Raw genomic sequence first — 13,782 nt, 5'->3', positions numbered from 1 at the left:
TTTGGTTCATCCTAAATATCATTTAGCTGGAGAGACCCTCTGTAACCCCTTCAAGGACCCCTGCTGGTCCCCGCACTTCTGAGAATTACCGTATATAAAACACTGCATCATGTGCTCTATTATATTAGTTTCATGCTAGTCAATCCAACTGCCTGGATTGATGGCAGTTTCATCACACTACGCATGTTATGCAACTGCAGAAGTACAGGGCCTTGTTGCATAATCATAAATGATAGTTTGGGGTCAGGATGTCTCGGGTTTTTGCCACTGAGAGATAGATGTCCTCTTTGCAGTAAGCAACGTTGGAGACCCATGCATGTACCCGGTTTTTAACCCATTTTGATTTTTGAGATCAGATTCTAAAAATGTCTTCTACATCCTGACAGTTTTCTGAAAAAGCTATGCATGTCTTCGTCGTACTTTCGTTTTTCGTAGCTATGAGCTTGTAGATCTACTATTTTTCAATAGCTAAAGCATAACATAATGCTAACACCAAAAGGGGTTCCCGCCCAAAAATGGGTTAAACAAACGGTCTTTTAATTTGTTATGTGTGTTCTCCCTCGCCCTGTGCGGGGAGGGAGGGGTGTGTGTTCTCCCTCGCCCTGTGCGGGGGAGGGAGGGGTGTGAGAGAGCAGCACAGACCTGCTCATTTGCATACTGCCAAGATAGATTATATGACCCGAGGTAGCGTCCAGCCATGCATAGATTGGGCAAAGTAAAAAGGAAGTAAAAAGGAAAGGCAAAGAAGGGCAACGTCAAGAGTGAAGGAGAGAGAAAGGGCATAAAGAAAACAAGAGAGAGCTTTTTGGACACAGAGTTCCACACACACTGCATACTAATGAGAGAGCAGAGAACTAGTTGGAGGAGGACTGGAGGCTAAACACCGAGACACTAGATGTAGAGCGTCAATGGGAGAGCCGATCAGTGAGACACGTTAAAGACAGCAAGAGGAGTAATTTATGCTCTGTTCATTCGTTGTGGCGAAAATAGCCGATCTGCAAGCTCACAAAGCATCGGCACGCAACCCTAGTATAAATCAGGCCAAGAGTGAGCCAAGTGCTTAAGTTCAACTCCCACCCCTGTTATAAGATTTAACCGGACCAGTTTGGGCCGACAAAAGTAGGACACACCGAGAGAAGGCAAGCGAGGCCATGAAGAAAATAAAGCGGGTGGGTGGATTCAGGGGGGGTGGAGGGCTTAGATTTACAGATTTGGTACCAGGCCTGGCTCTCCTCCCGAGGGCTGGCGGGGTCTCAGCAGTGGGTGGTCATGGGTGGTGTGGGACCTGGAGTGCTCCAATAGAAGATAAATGAAGCGAGAGAAAACAGGATGCTGAGATCTGAGGTCTCCCTGTGAGGAGGGGGGGGTGGGTGCGGGGGCTGAGAGGGTGGGCAGCCGCAATAGTGAACGATGGTGGTGGAAGCAGCCCCGAGGTGAGGAGAGCTGTAGACCCATCTCTTGTTCTCTTTATAAAATAATGCACAAACGTTGGGAATAGTGAAATGGGGCACGATAACAATGCTTACTGCACTGCTGACCTGATACTGCAGGAATAACCCAGAGAAAGATCATAATATGCAGCACCGTATGGTTGAGGATTCTATATATAGCAGCAACCATGGATCAAGATCAACGTCAAGGTCGGTGATGCCTGATTTTTATACTTCACCGTACGGCGTACGCACGCTGAAAATAGCCGTTCTCAAAGCACGCAACTCGTTGTTGTGAGCTTGGAGACCGGCTATTTTCGAAATGTGACTCCGTAGTACTACGATGAAGTGTAAATCGGGATTAACCGATCCCGATTAAGCGGGAACCCCTTTTGGTGTTAGCATTATGTTATGCTTTAGCTATTGAAAAATAGCAGATCTACAAGCTCATAGCGCGCCACCGAGTGGCGCGCTACGAGCTTGTAGGTCTGCTATTTTTGAAAAATCGAAGAATGACGGACATAGCTTTTTCAGAAAACCGTCAGGATGTAGAAGACATTTTTAGAATCTGATCTCAGGTCAAAATGGGTTTAAGGTGATATCGCTGTGGACCCTGGACAGTTCCTGGAGGCGGAGAGAGAGAGGCCGATGAATGAATATGTTTGAGAATGGAAGACGAGCACCAAGAGGGGAGGGGAGAGAGAGAGAGAGACAGCAGGGGATCTTGAGATGTGTGCGGTTTGTCTGGATGCCAGGCTGGCTGGCAGTCATGCTGAATGAATGGGGAGAACAACGGAAGCTTATTGCCGTGGAAACGCTCTTTCGCAAGCATCTCTTCGCCAGCTAGCGTTTCCTCTGTGTGTGTGTGTGTGTGTGTGTGTGTGTGTGTGTGTGTGTGTGTGTGTGTGTGTGTTTGTTTCATGTGCATTATGCTGAAAGTCAGGAGAGGAGAAGCTCGTCGGGGGATATAAAACAAGGTCACTGATGATCACTAAACTAAATGGAGGTTGAGGAGGGCTGACACTCAGCAGTTTGGATTTAATGGAATGAAAAGCCTTCTCTAGGTTTATTGTGCATACAGCTTTATGTAAATGTCAACCACAGGAATGTTTTTATTAAGTGGTGCAAACCACTTCCTTAAGTGACTATGTGTGTGGGTGCCTGTCTGCCAGGCTGGCTGCCTGGGTATGTCCGTTTAGAGTACCAGTAGGGGCAAAAGTGGCACTGTTGTGCCAGAAACAGAGAGAGAGAGATAGTGTTGCACCGTTGCCTGCTAGTGTTGCACTGCCCCCCCCCCCCCCCCCCCCCCTCGGACCACTACCATAGAGTTGCACCACTACCATATATATATATATATGATGCTGTAGATTGGAAATAACAATCGGGAACCATATCAATGGAAACTTGGGCACCTTCATTTATCAAAATATGCTTTGTGCATACTGTAAATGTACGTTTTCCAGAAGGTGGCACGCATAACCATTTCCTGTTCACTCTCCCATTGCAGGACTACAGTTATAGATTAGATTGATACTTTATTTATCCTTGTGGAAATTTGTTTTGTGCCAAGCAGACATAATTTCATTAAATGCACACAACCTATGGTGAATGATGACTGATCATGAAAAAACAACAAAACAACAGTCAGGGTAATTGACACAACACACACATTGTCCTGAAAGTCATTTGATTTCACAACGAGGTAGATTATAAATCAAAACAACTGCACACTGACTTTTATTGTGGCGTCCTCGGAGGCCGACACCATGACACTGAAGACGGGGTGGAAGATGACACGGGTGACCGGGCTGCGGTGGCCGCTCAGCGCGTACTTCTCTGGCGGGCGCGGGATCCACTCTTTGGGGTCACGTTTCAGGGCGATGGGCCCGCCCAGGGTGATCTCCTCCTTGGCCTCGTTCAGCTTCGACTCCAACTCCATCACCTGTTGGCCCGGGAGGAGGCACAGTTAGTGACATTATGACAGAATGGGAGGCGTGTACAAAGTGTCAGGAATATTTACAGGGGTTAGTGTAAAGTTGGTGGGGGTGGTTGTTGTAAAAATGAGGCCCCACATAACAACAGCATCATTAAAGGAGCATTCAGTGATTTGAGTGATTTGGAAAACCACCCAGTCCGCCCAGGTAACAAAATGTGCATATGCACGCTCTACAGTGGGGGGAAGTGCAACAGGCCAACAGCATGTGCACCAAGGCCCGCCCCCACTCGATCATGATCGGAGGAAGGCCCCTCTCATCCTGATTGGATGAAGGCTTTGCCACCCGCCACCAAAACTGAAACTAGGGGTTTTTGACCCGAGGGGCTCACTGGGGACAGGGAGGAGCTCCTTATATGGTCAGCACACTCTATTGTAGGGAGGATTATCCAGAAAAAAAGAAAAAATAAGTGATATTTAGATTAAGTCAAATCACTGAATATACCTTTAAACGACGCTCTAAGTCATTGCAGATTTGTATTCGTAGAAAAGAACATCAAGCCTCAGTACTACTTAAGTTTTGCGCGGGTGTTGCACACTGTGAAAACAACAGATGTACAAGCTCAGAACGCGCTGCAGTGCGGCGCAGTTGTGAGCTTGTAGATCGGGCTATTCCCGCTGCGTGACGTTTACCGCCAAACTAAGTATAAGAAAAAATGTCACAAAACCATTCACAAAAGCCCTGCAAAAATCCCTTAAAGGTTGAAAACCCACTACAAACCTTCTTTTGTAATCTGATTACTGAGGTCCATTTCTTTTCCAAAAGGCCGGCGTACTTCTTATCCAATTCTTCATTCTGGGGGAGAAAGGAGAAGAGGGTAAAGATTTAGGTAATCAGGAAAAACAACATGTAAAACCAAACCAATCAAAGAGCCTGTGGGCTTAGTATAATCAGCCGGGGCCTGGTGGGGCCCGGGGCCAGCTGGGGTGGCATGCATGCAGGCAGGCGGGCCGGGATTTATTCATTTACACACACCACTCACAGGCTAACACTGACCACCGGACGCAGACTACATACTGTACCCCCCACCACCACACACACACACACACACACACACACTCACGCGTAACACACAAACCTCCAAGTCATAATCTCTCTCCCACAAGCTAATCTCCTGCAGACAAGGAAGGCTTACAGGCAGCTTTCAGCCACACACACACACACAAACAACCAGTACAGGAGGAGTAGTTAGTGGAAGTTAAAGGGGGATTTGTACCTAGTTAACATGTCGCACAGAGAAAATAGCTAATCTACAAGCTCATAAGGCGTCGCCGTGCCATGCCTGGTGAGCTTGTAGATCGGCTGTTTTTTGTTTGCGGCCTGCAACCGAACAGAGTATAAATCCCCCTAAGAGCCAGAGCAGCAGAGCATCCACCTTTTACCCCATAGGCCTGCTGGCTGGGTGATTAACTTCTGAGTTGCCTCTTTTGCTTTGAGGTCTGAGATTGAATTATGGTATGTTAAGAATTCTCTACAAGAACAGGGATTTGCAAATGAGCCAAATAACTGTTTCTGGCTGGATAAGCCTGCTCTACTGTTCAACCAGTCATAATGGCAGAGAAAAGGCTATAACATGGGGGTTAATATTATATCACAAGGAATATACAGTGAGTCTATATACTGACTGTGCTCATTCAAAACATGGAATAACGGGATATGTATTGGTGACAGTGTTGGGAAACTATGAACTAGTTCAGTTCATAGTTCAAATTAAAAAATGAACTAGTTCAGTTCATAGTTCACAAATTTAAAAATGAACTAGTTCAGTTCAGTTCACAAATTTGAAAATGAACTAGTTCAGTTCAGTTCACAAATTTAAAAATGAACTAGTTCAGTTCAGTTCACAAATTTAAAAATGAACTAGTTCAGTTCAGTTCACAAATTTGAAAATGAACTAGTTCAGTTCAGTTCACAAATTTGAAAATGAACTAGTTCAGTTCATAGTTCATCATTCAAAATGTTGAACTGAAAAAAATCGAGTTTAGTACTTTAGTTTCTTTTCCCCAATAAGTTGCTGCGAGCTAGTCAAAATTATTGCCATATAGAACCACAGACTTAATTCCTGTTGGGAATAAAGTCAAACCTTAAACAAACCTTTACAATATGTCCATTAACATTATCTAAATTAATTCCTTATTTATTTATTTTTACATTTTGGAAAAAATGCAATGTGAAAAATTGCAATGTGAAATGCCACCGAATTCTTAAAGGCGTAGTGAAACGGAAATGGTCTGCATTTTATTTTGAAGTTTCAGCTTGTATGTGCTGGAAACGCTAGCTGTGAAGTTTCTGAACCAATCAGAGCGTTGCATCCCTCCAGGCTATGGGTCCTATACGTCCGTCTCATGCACAGTGGTTTGTTTACAAAGTGACAGAGAGACGGAAGAAAAGCCAGGGGATGTTTTTCTAACCTGTACACAACCTATATACTGTACATATTTTAGCGTGATGATTCGGTTGAAAACGATTAATACACTGTCTGGATGTCACCTTCAATTGGATTAAAAATGGAGGATTTCTGTAATCAGTAGCACCTGTGTTCTGACGGACGCGCAGATATGGGAATAAAACTGGTGAGCTTCATTTTTATTGGCTTTTATTGATGTGGGCCTCGACATATCATCAAGCAGCACGTTTTCGTTTTCAGGAATTAATTAAAAATATATATTTGTATGGACTTTTGATATAAAAACACAAAAATTTGAATTTGCCCATTTTTTGGCATCCATTGTTAGGTATGCCCATATGATGACCACGGATATGGTCTAAAACTGTGAAAAACGTATTTTTCATTTCACTACGCCTTTAATCCTTTTCCACTTTGCTTCTGTCTTTATGGGCCAACTTGTGTAAGATGTATGCTTTTATTGTGAAGGCAAAAGTTTTTGAACGTTCTCAAAGCCTGCATATCACGACGTGCTGAAAATAGCTGATCTCCAAGCTCACAAGGCGTTGCGGAAACGACGCGTTGTGAGCTTGTAGATCAGCTTTTTTCAGCACGGACCTTGTCGTACGACGAAGAATAAATCAGGCTTCACTGTGGGAGGTAGATATCTTTTGTTGGCCGATCGAGGCAGAGAAATTGCATGGCTGAGAAAGATTAGTTAATTTGGTGTCGGATATGGGCTTATTGGTGGGTTTTCCGCTAAATATTAAGGCCTGGGGTTTAGGTGTATTTTAGCTGGGGTTTCGCCTGGAAGGCTATATGGAAACACTCAAACTCTTGAACGAACTCAACAAGGTGAACTGTGAGAAAGTGACGTCCACACATTCCAGAAATGAACGCGTTCACAACAGCGTTCATCAAGCAGAAATACAGTACGTTCAGTTCACGTTCACCCAAAAATATTAACGGGTTCGTGAACGATCGTTCATTGAACGCGTCCAGGGACAACACTGATTGATGAAGTCCATACATATCAATAGGCCCATATCGCAGTATTTTGACAAAAGACGTGAGGACAAGAATCAGGACAGTGAAACTAAACCTAAACTCTCATAGCCTCAATTTGGAAGATTTATTTGTTGGTCATCTGTATCATATCAGCAAAAGTATCGTATTGGGATACCTGCCAAAACCAAGCCCTAATATACTGCAAAATTAAAAGGAAACATTATGTGACTGCCAGGCAGGCACATACACACACCGACTCCATGAATCTAGTTGGGTGCAGTGCCAACACAAAGGTAGCCTCGCGTTGCTATACTAATATACCACTGCGCTGGGCTGCCTCGGGGCATAATGCATATGCAACAGGGGCGGATGAAGTCTGGCTGCACCAGGCTAACACACAGGTGTGCTGCTGCTTCAGAGCCAGGTGGCATGAAGTGGTGTGGCATGTTGTTGGACTAGCAAACTCCTACATGAGCTCCAAACCTGCCTTTACAGACAACCACTCTGTTTTACTCCTAGCTAAAACAGATACACACTACAAATTAGGCCTGCCCTACATGCACGTAAACACACACAGGACTGATGTTTCAGCCCATTGCCTAAAGAGGAAAAAATAAGAGTCCGCAACACTGGTAAAGAAACTCAGCTCCACTGGTTTATTATTGATTCAACGTTTCGATCACTAGGATCTTCTTCAGGAATACTATGAGACATAAAGTGAGACCTGTCAACAACCACCCCTTTTTCCCCTCACTGTATATGTTTCTTCTCCCTTTTTACCTCCTTTATGATGAATTCCTGTTCTGTTCTTTGACTATATTGAAGTGTCTATTTGTACGTCTCTAAATGTTTTGATGAATTGAACAAGGTGGACCCTCTTGTAAACAAGTGTAATGCTTAATTGGGTCGTCCACTCACAGTTAACAGTCTTTGTATTGAGTTTGTGCTTGAAATGTACTGTAATTCTGCAAACTGTTAAATAAATATTTCAATTAATCAAAAAGCCAGGTGACAGGGGTTACTTTCACTGAAGCTAACAATGAGCTTTAGAGGCCTGGTTTCACAGCTAGCTGCTCTGCTTCTTCAGGGAACAAAGGAAAACCATGAGTGGTGTCGGGAGATGATGGAGCAGGGCTGCTGAAACCACAGGTAGGCAACACAACAAAATCAATAAAGTCCACACACTGGGTAATGCTCCAAAGCTTAAAGGTTCCTTACCTTCTTTACAGTGTAAATTGTAACCATCATTGGGCATGACATCTCGAGCCTTGCAGATGTCTGATGAAGAGCCAGCAAGGCTCGAGGGCGTTATGTCCAATGATGGCATGGGGATTTGGGGGATTCTGACCCCTGCCCAGCACCTGGTTTTTAGTGAGAGGATGTGCATGCTTTCTGCTTTAGTGTTGGCAACACAACAAGACAACAGCATTGAAAGAGAGCGAACAATAGAGGTGCTGGATGGAGTTATAACAATACATCATCCCATCGGACCAGGGGGAAAATGAGAGCATGGAATGAAGTTTGGACGAGTCTGTCACAGTCTGATCTGCCATCTGCCTGGACCCCTCTGTCCAAGGCATACATTCACCTGCTGTGTAAGCGCAGTCTCACACTCACTCTCTCTCTCACACACACACACACACACACACACACACAGTGCCAGACTTCACTGTCTGTGTACATGCGGGGGGGGGTTGTGTGCGCGCACGCAATGCGTCTGTGCAGTGTGCACAACACTGATGCGCCTCTGCCAGGAAAAAAGACGAGACTAGATCATGACCCCTCTCAATTATTTCCCTCAACCCTGCTTGTGCAACAACCAGACGCACAAAGCAATGGCTGCCAGAGTGGAAGGGGAAAAACACACAGATGAATTCAATCTATCCATCCCTACACAGCTAACAAAGACCTACGGTGCCAAACGACCAGGTAATTAAAGTCTTATAATGAGGCTACCATGAAAGGGTGTCAATGGAAGTGGGGGTTTTAGCATAGCAGGTGCTGCCAAGGTATGTCTGGCCGGCTTTAATAGTGCTTCAACCCAACAGAGTGCAAGGCATGTATCCGTGTGTAGCATTCATCTATTATTCAGCCTGTTTCTCCGCTCTGATGGATGGATGGGGGTGGGGGCTAGGGTGATCCGTAAAATACATCAGGTGAAGGAAGAAAGGTGAGAGACCGACGAGAGGACGACGTTACCCACTTGAACCAACCTTAGCGTCCTTTACTCTTCTGGCAGGCCTACAAGCTCACAATGCCTTGCAACGTGACACAGTGTGTGAGCTTGTAGATCACCTGTTTTCGGCAAGTGTTTTGGTGTAGAGGGAAAAACGGAGGGGCCAAAAGTATAGATACACCTTAGGGTTGGGTGACGATACGAATATATCGGCAATCGTGAACGAACCCTGACACCAGCGCTGCAAAAACAGACGGATCTAAAAAGGTCTCAACGCGTTGCAAACTGGGCTGCAGAGACGGTCGCGTCTGCGATTCTCAACATGTTTGTTTTTGCAGCGCTGGTGTCAGGGTTTGTTCACGTTGTCAATAACGGACAGATCTACAAGCTCTCAACGCATTGCAAACGGCTCTGCGTAGACAGTCTACGGAGCTTGTGGATCTGTCTTTTTTTTCGACTCGCAACCCGCTGTAAACTGTAATCACATATCGTCTATCGGCGATTTTGGGCCAGACGATGGGCGATAGGAAACTGTTGCTATATCGCCCCAACCTTAATACACCTCCAATTGATTGAATATGTAATGCTAATACTATTAGTCAGAAATGTAATCAGCAGACAGTTAAGCTATCAGGTATAACTGGCACTCTGCATGTACTTACAGCTTCTCCTAAAGGGCTGTTTGTGTGTGGAAGTAATCGTTGTACAATTAATTTTTACTAAAGCAATAACTGCAATATAAATTATAAACTGCCAGTTTTCATCAGCTGTTAAGAGTCACTCCAATGGCCCAGGCGGTGGCGTAACCGTCTGGGCACCCGACTGGTAATCCAGTCGCAGTGTGCCGCGGGTTCGACTCCCGAGCCCGACACGGCCTTTACTGCATGTCTTCCCCCATCTCTCTCCCGTTTCCTGTCAGCCTACTGTCTGTCCCTTCAAAAACCAATAAAAGGCGTAAGCCGCAAAAAAATATCTAAAAAAAAAAAAAAAAGAGTCACTCCAATTTATATCATCTTCCTCCACTTTGTTCAAATTTAGTATAAAACGTGTCAGTATGTCATCATGCTAGATAAATAAATAAATGATTTTTTCTTTGTCTAGAATGCGGTAGTTCTAGTGATGGACAGCCTAATCAGATGCTGCCTGCTGTAATAAGGGAGCACCCGCCTTCAGTCACACTTGTGAGAATGTCAATTAACCCATTTTGGGCGGGAACCCATTTTGGTGTTAGCATTATGATATGCTTTAGCTATTGAAAAATAGCAGATCTACAAGCTCATAGCGCGCCACTCGGAGCTTGTAGGTCTGCTATTTTTGAAAAATCGAAGAACGACTGACATAGAAACATGGCTTTTTCAGAAAACTGTCAGGATGTAGAAGACATTTTTAGAATCTGATCTCAGGTCAAAATGGGTTAAATTGCAAAATAGAGGGAATGCAAGCTTATTGTTTGGCTAAATTAGTCTCAGTGTGTGTGCATGACATGTGTGTGTGTGTGTGTGTGTGTGCATGACATGTGTGTGCGCCCGCCTGCGTTGCGTGCACGATGTGAGAACGGTGCATCCCCATCCCACCTCCACTCACCACATCTAACTCCGCCTCCTTCTTGAAAGTGGAATATGCCTCTTCGTATCCATTGGAACGCAGGTAATCTGCTATCGCTCGGTTTCTGAAAGAGACACAAAAAAAAAGAAAAAAACACTCCACCAATTAGTTCTCTAGATTAACTGTGAAGATAGTGGTCGAGGGAGGCGACTTGATGACGCACGGGACAAAAGAAGAAGACGCGTGTCTAAGAAAATGTCTCAGACAAAAGACTTGCGTTATACATGATTTCCACACATCTGGAGGTATACAGACAACACTGAGAGTGCACAATGACTTTACCCAGTGTGTCACACACACACACACACACACACACTCACACACGAGCACATCTGTGTTCTATAATGAGATCTGGTTGCTGTGGGCATTGAGTGAAAGGGAAGGACCCCCCATGGTGCCCATGGGGGGTCCATATACTGTGGAAATTGAGAGGGCGGTATATCGTTGCTGTCGGGCAGAAACCTTTTGTAGACTTAAGATTGATTTGATACAGACTTATAGCATGTTATGTAGACAGCACTTTATTGCATTGTACGTATGTAGTCATAGCACGTCATAGTACATATGTATAGCATAGTATAGTATATATGTATAGATTATATGTATAGTTTCATTATAGATAACGCATGTTTCATGATAAATGCTTTTTATATATGTGATGTATTCCCATGCTTTTTTGTTCTTGCTTAATGTAAGTCGCTCTGGATTAAGAGCCTGCTAAATTGTAAATTGTAAACCGTTTGTCCATAATATCTTTACTAGTTTCATTTTGTATGACAGTGTCTCACAAAAGCCGGTTTTCTCCCCGACAGACGATATGATGAAACTAGAGACACACAGAGATGGGAGAGGAGTAGGACAATCCTTCAGATTTGAACAGAATAAGCTGCTGGTTGCGTTTGGTCGAGCACGCGTACGGACACTCAAGACTGGATCACAGCACACTCGTCATGAAGCCGAGACAGCGGCGGATGGATGGGGCAGATAAGACTGGCTAGTACTAGTCCATGTGCTGCTGCTACCTAGAATCCAAGGAGAGGGAGAGAGATGTCCAGATAGAGGAGACAATAGACCAGACAGAGATGGAGAGGCTACCCCAGACGTTCCTGTCTTTGTTTGCATGCGGAGGCAGCAAACACAGGAAACATACAGCAACGTGTGCAACACACACACACGCACGCACGCGCGCGCGCGCACGCACGCACGCACGCACGCACGCACGCACGCACACGCACGGCTGCAGTCTCAGCAGAAGCTACAGATTTATTAGATTCAATCCATTCAGTCGACATATAGCCAAGGCACTTCCTGAGAATTAAGTTAGTAGTAAGGGAGCAGAGAACATGTAAAAGCAGGCCTCAGTTAGTAGTAAGGGAGCAGAGAACATGTAAAAGCAGGCCTCAGTCAGCACATGAAGGGCACAAAATGAACCGTGCAGCTAGAACGGTGCTGTTGGGCAAAAAACCTGTAACTAAATTTTTCATCTTATGTTTTAAGTTAACCCGTTAAGACCGGAGGCCAATCAATTCTACAAATGCCTTCTAAACAAGTAGTTCTCAAATTACGCCAAGGACCCCAAAATCACACGTATTTGGCTGCGAACACCCAACTGAAAATGTTTTGTGCCAGGGACCCCCAGAAGAGAAGATTTGTGTTTAAAAAGAAAAACACTTTCCAATTTCTTTAAAAAAAAAAAGCACATGTACAAGCTCGCAGCATGGCACAATGTGAGCTTTAACTCTCTGCTACTTTTGAATAGCCAACGCTAAAATAAAAAATAACATTCTTTCCCGGATTTAAATCACTTAGGTTAATGTCCTCTTTTATACTTTGTCATATGGTAGCAAATACAGACAATCTACAAACAAGCTCAATGTGTCACGTTGATCTGCTGTTTTTACTATTGTTTTGAAACGTTTTGAAAGACATGATGGCCAAAATAGGCGCAGCCGGGTTGAAAGTGTTTAACCCATTCAGGCCTGACGTCGAAATAAAAAAAACGTTCGCTCTGAAAGAATATATATTCCAAGATTTGTGCCGCATTTTTACGATTTTTCAAAAATAGCAGACCTACTGAGCTTGTAGATCTGCTATTTTTCAATAGCTAAAGTATAACATAATGCTTAGTTAAAACACCAAAAGGGGTTCCCGCCCAAAATGGGTTTAAAGCTATAATATGACACACATGCGTCCTCAGGTCTAAATGGGTTAAGTACTGCCTGTGGGTTTAATAAATATTTAACCAATGGAAAGGTATTAACACCACCTTGTGACTAAATAACTAGAACCTACTGTATATTGATCCATTGGAACACATTTCCCCCCCTTTCTGAATAGTAACGTTTTACTTTTACACATTTCTGCCCGACAGTGATGATATGGAGAGGGCGTCAATGAATGTCAGAAATACTTTGTTCCGTTCCTTTGTCCTGCTTCAACGACAGGTCTCCTGTATTAGCTTCACAACAGTGCAGAATCCCCAGAGTAATGAAGCCAGGAGGTGGTCAGCCCAACCCAACCCAGCCGCCGAAGCGGGCCGGGCAGGCTTCAAGATGCCAACGTGTATAGCCGAGGGGGGGGCAGAGAGAGGGGAGGAGGAGGGCGAACAATCTGTCAGGCCAACCTGTGCCCCCTGACGTGCCCTTAGCTTTTCGGTTGAGGTACGAACACTGTATCCCTCCTTTCCCCACCTGAATCCCCCCCGACGGCAGGCAGCGGACGTGATTAAAGCTCAAGGTTAGCGGGAGGTTATCGTGCTGGTGACAGCCTGCCTGCAGCAGCAGCAGCATGGCAGGCAGGGCTACGCAACCAGGGGAGGGCTGGGCTGGGCTGGGCTGGAGGGACCGACTGGCAGGGGATGGAAGAGAGCATATGTGTATAATAAGTAGGTGAAGCTTTGATGGTAGTCTGTGTGTGCGTTTGTAAGGTTGGTATGTCTGTAGGGTGTGTGTGTGTGTGTGTGTGTGTGTGTGTGTAGCGCTAAGATTCCACTCAAAAAAATAAAAATGCAAAGCTAGCCTATATTTCCATTTAACGCTTATCCACCAAAACCACCCTGCATGGCAATTCTTTGGAGCCCGTATAGATTTGTGAAAATATATCAGCCCAGTGCCATGTACATGTACTACTGCTCTGGTTCAGGACTTTTACAGACAACATTGATTCACACAGCAGCAGTTTCTG

General features: G+C 44.7%; 1 protein-coding gene across 1 annotated transcript in view; it reads right to left on the bottom strand.

The window, feature by feature from the left end:
• LOC306932815 (lissencephaly-1 homolog A-like) overlaps window positions 1–13,782 on the bottom strand; it is a 65,286-nt gene that overhangs the window by 16,560 nt on the left and 34,944 nt on the right. The window contains exons 3-5 of the mRNA XM_079514749.1: window positions 10,579–10,663; window positions 4,145–4,219; window positions 3,166–3,372 (exon numbers count right to left, since the gene is read on the bottom strand). Of these exons, the coding sequence (XP_079370875.1) occupies window positions 3,166–3,372; window positions 4,145–4,219; window positions 10,579–10,663 (367 nt within the window). The remainder of the gene's footprint in view (window positions 1–3,165; window positions 3,373–4,144; window positions 4,220–10,578; window positions 10,664–13,782) is intronic.

The sequence above is a fragment of the Electrona antarctica genome (assembly GCF_951216825.1).
Source record: "Electrona antarctica genome assembly, chromosome: 11".
In the NCBI taxonomy this organism is placed as follows: domain Eukaryota; kingdom Metazoa; phylum Chordata; class Actinopteri; order Myctophiformes; family Myctophidae; genus Electrona; species Electrona antarctica.
The sequence above is the reverse complement of the archived record's forward strand: the minus strand, read 5'-3'. Positions and strand labels throughout refer to the sequence as shown.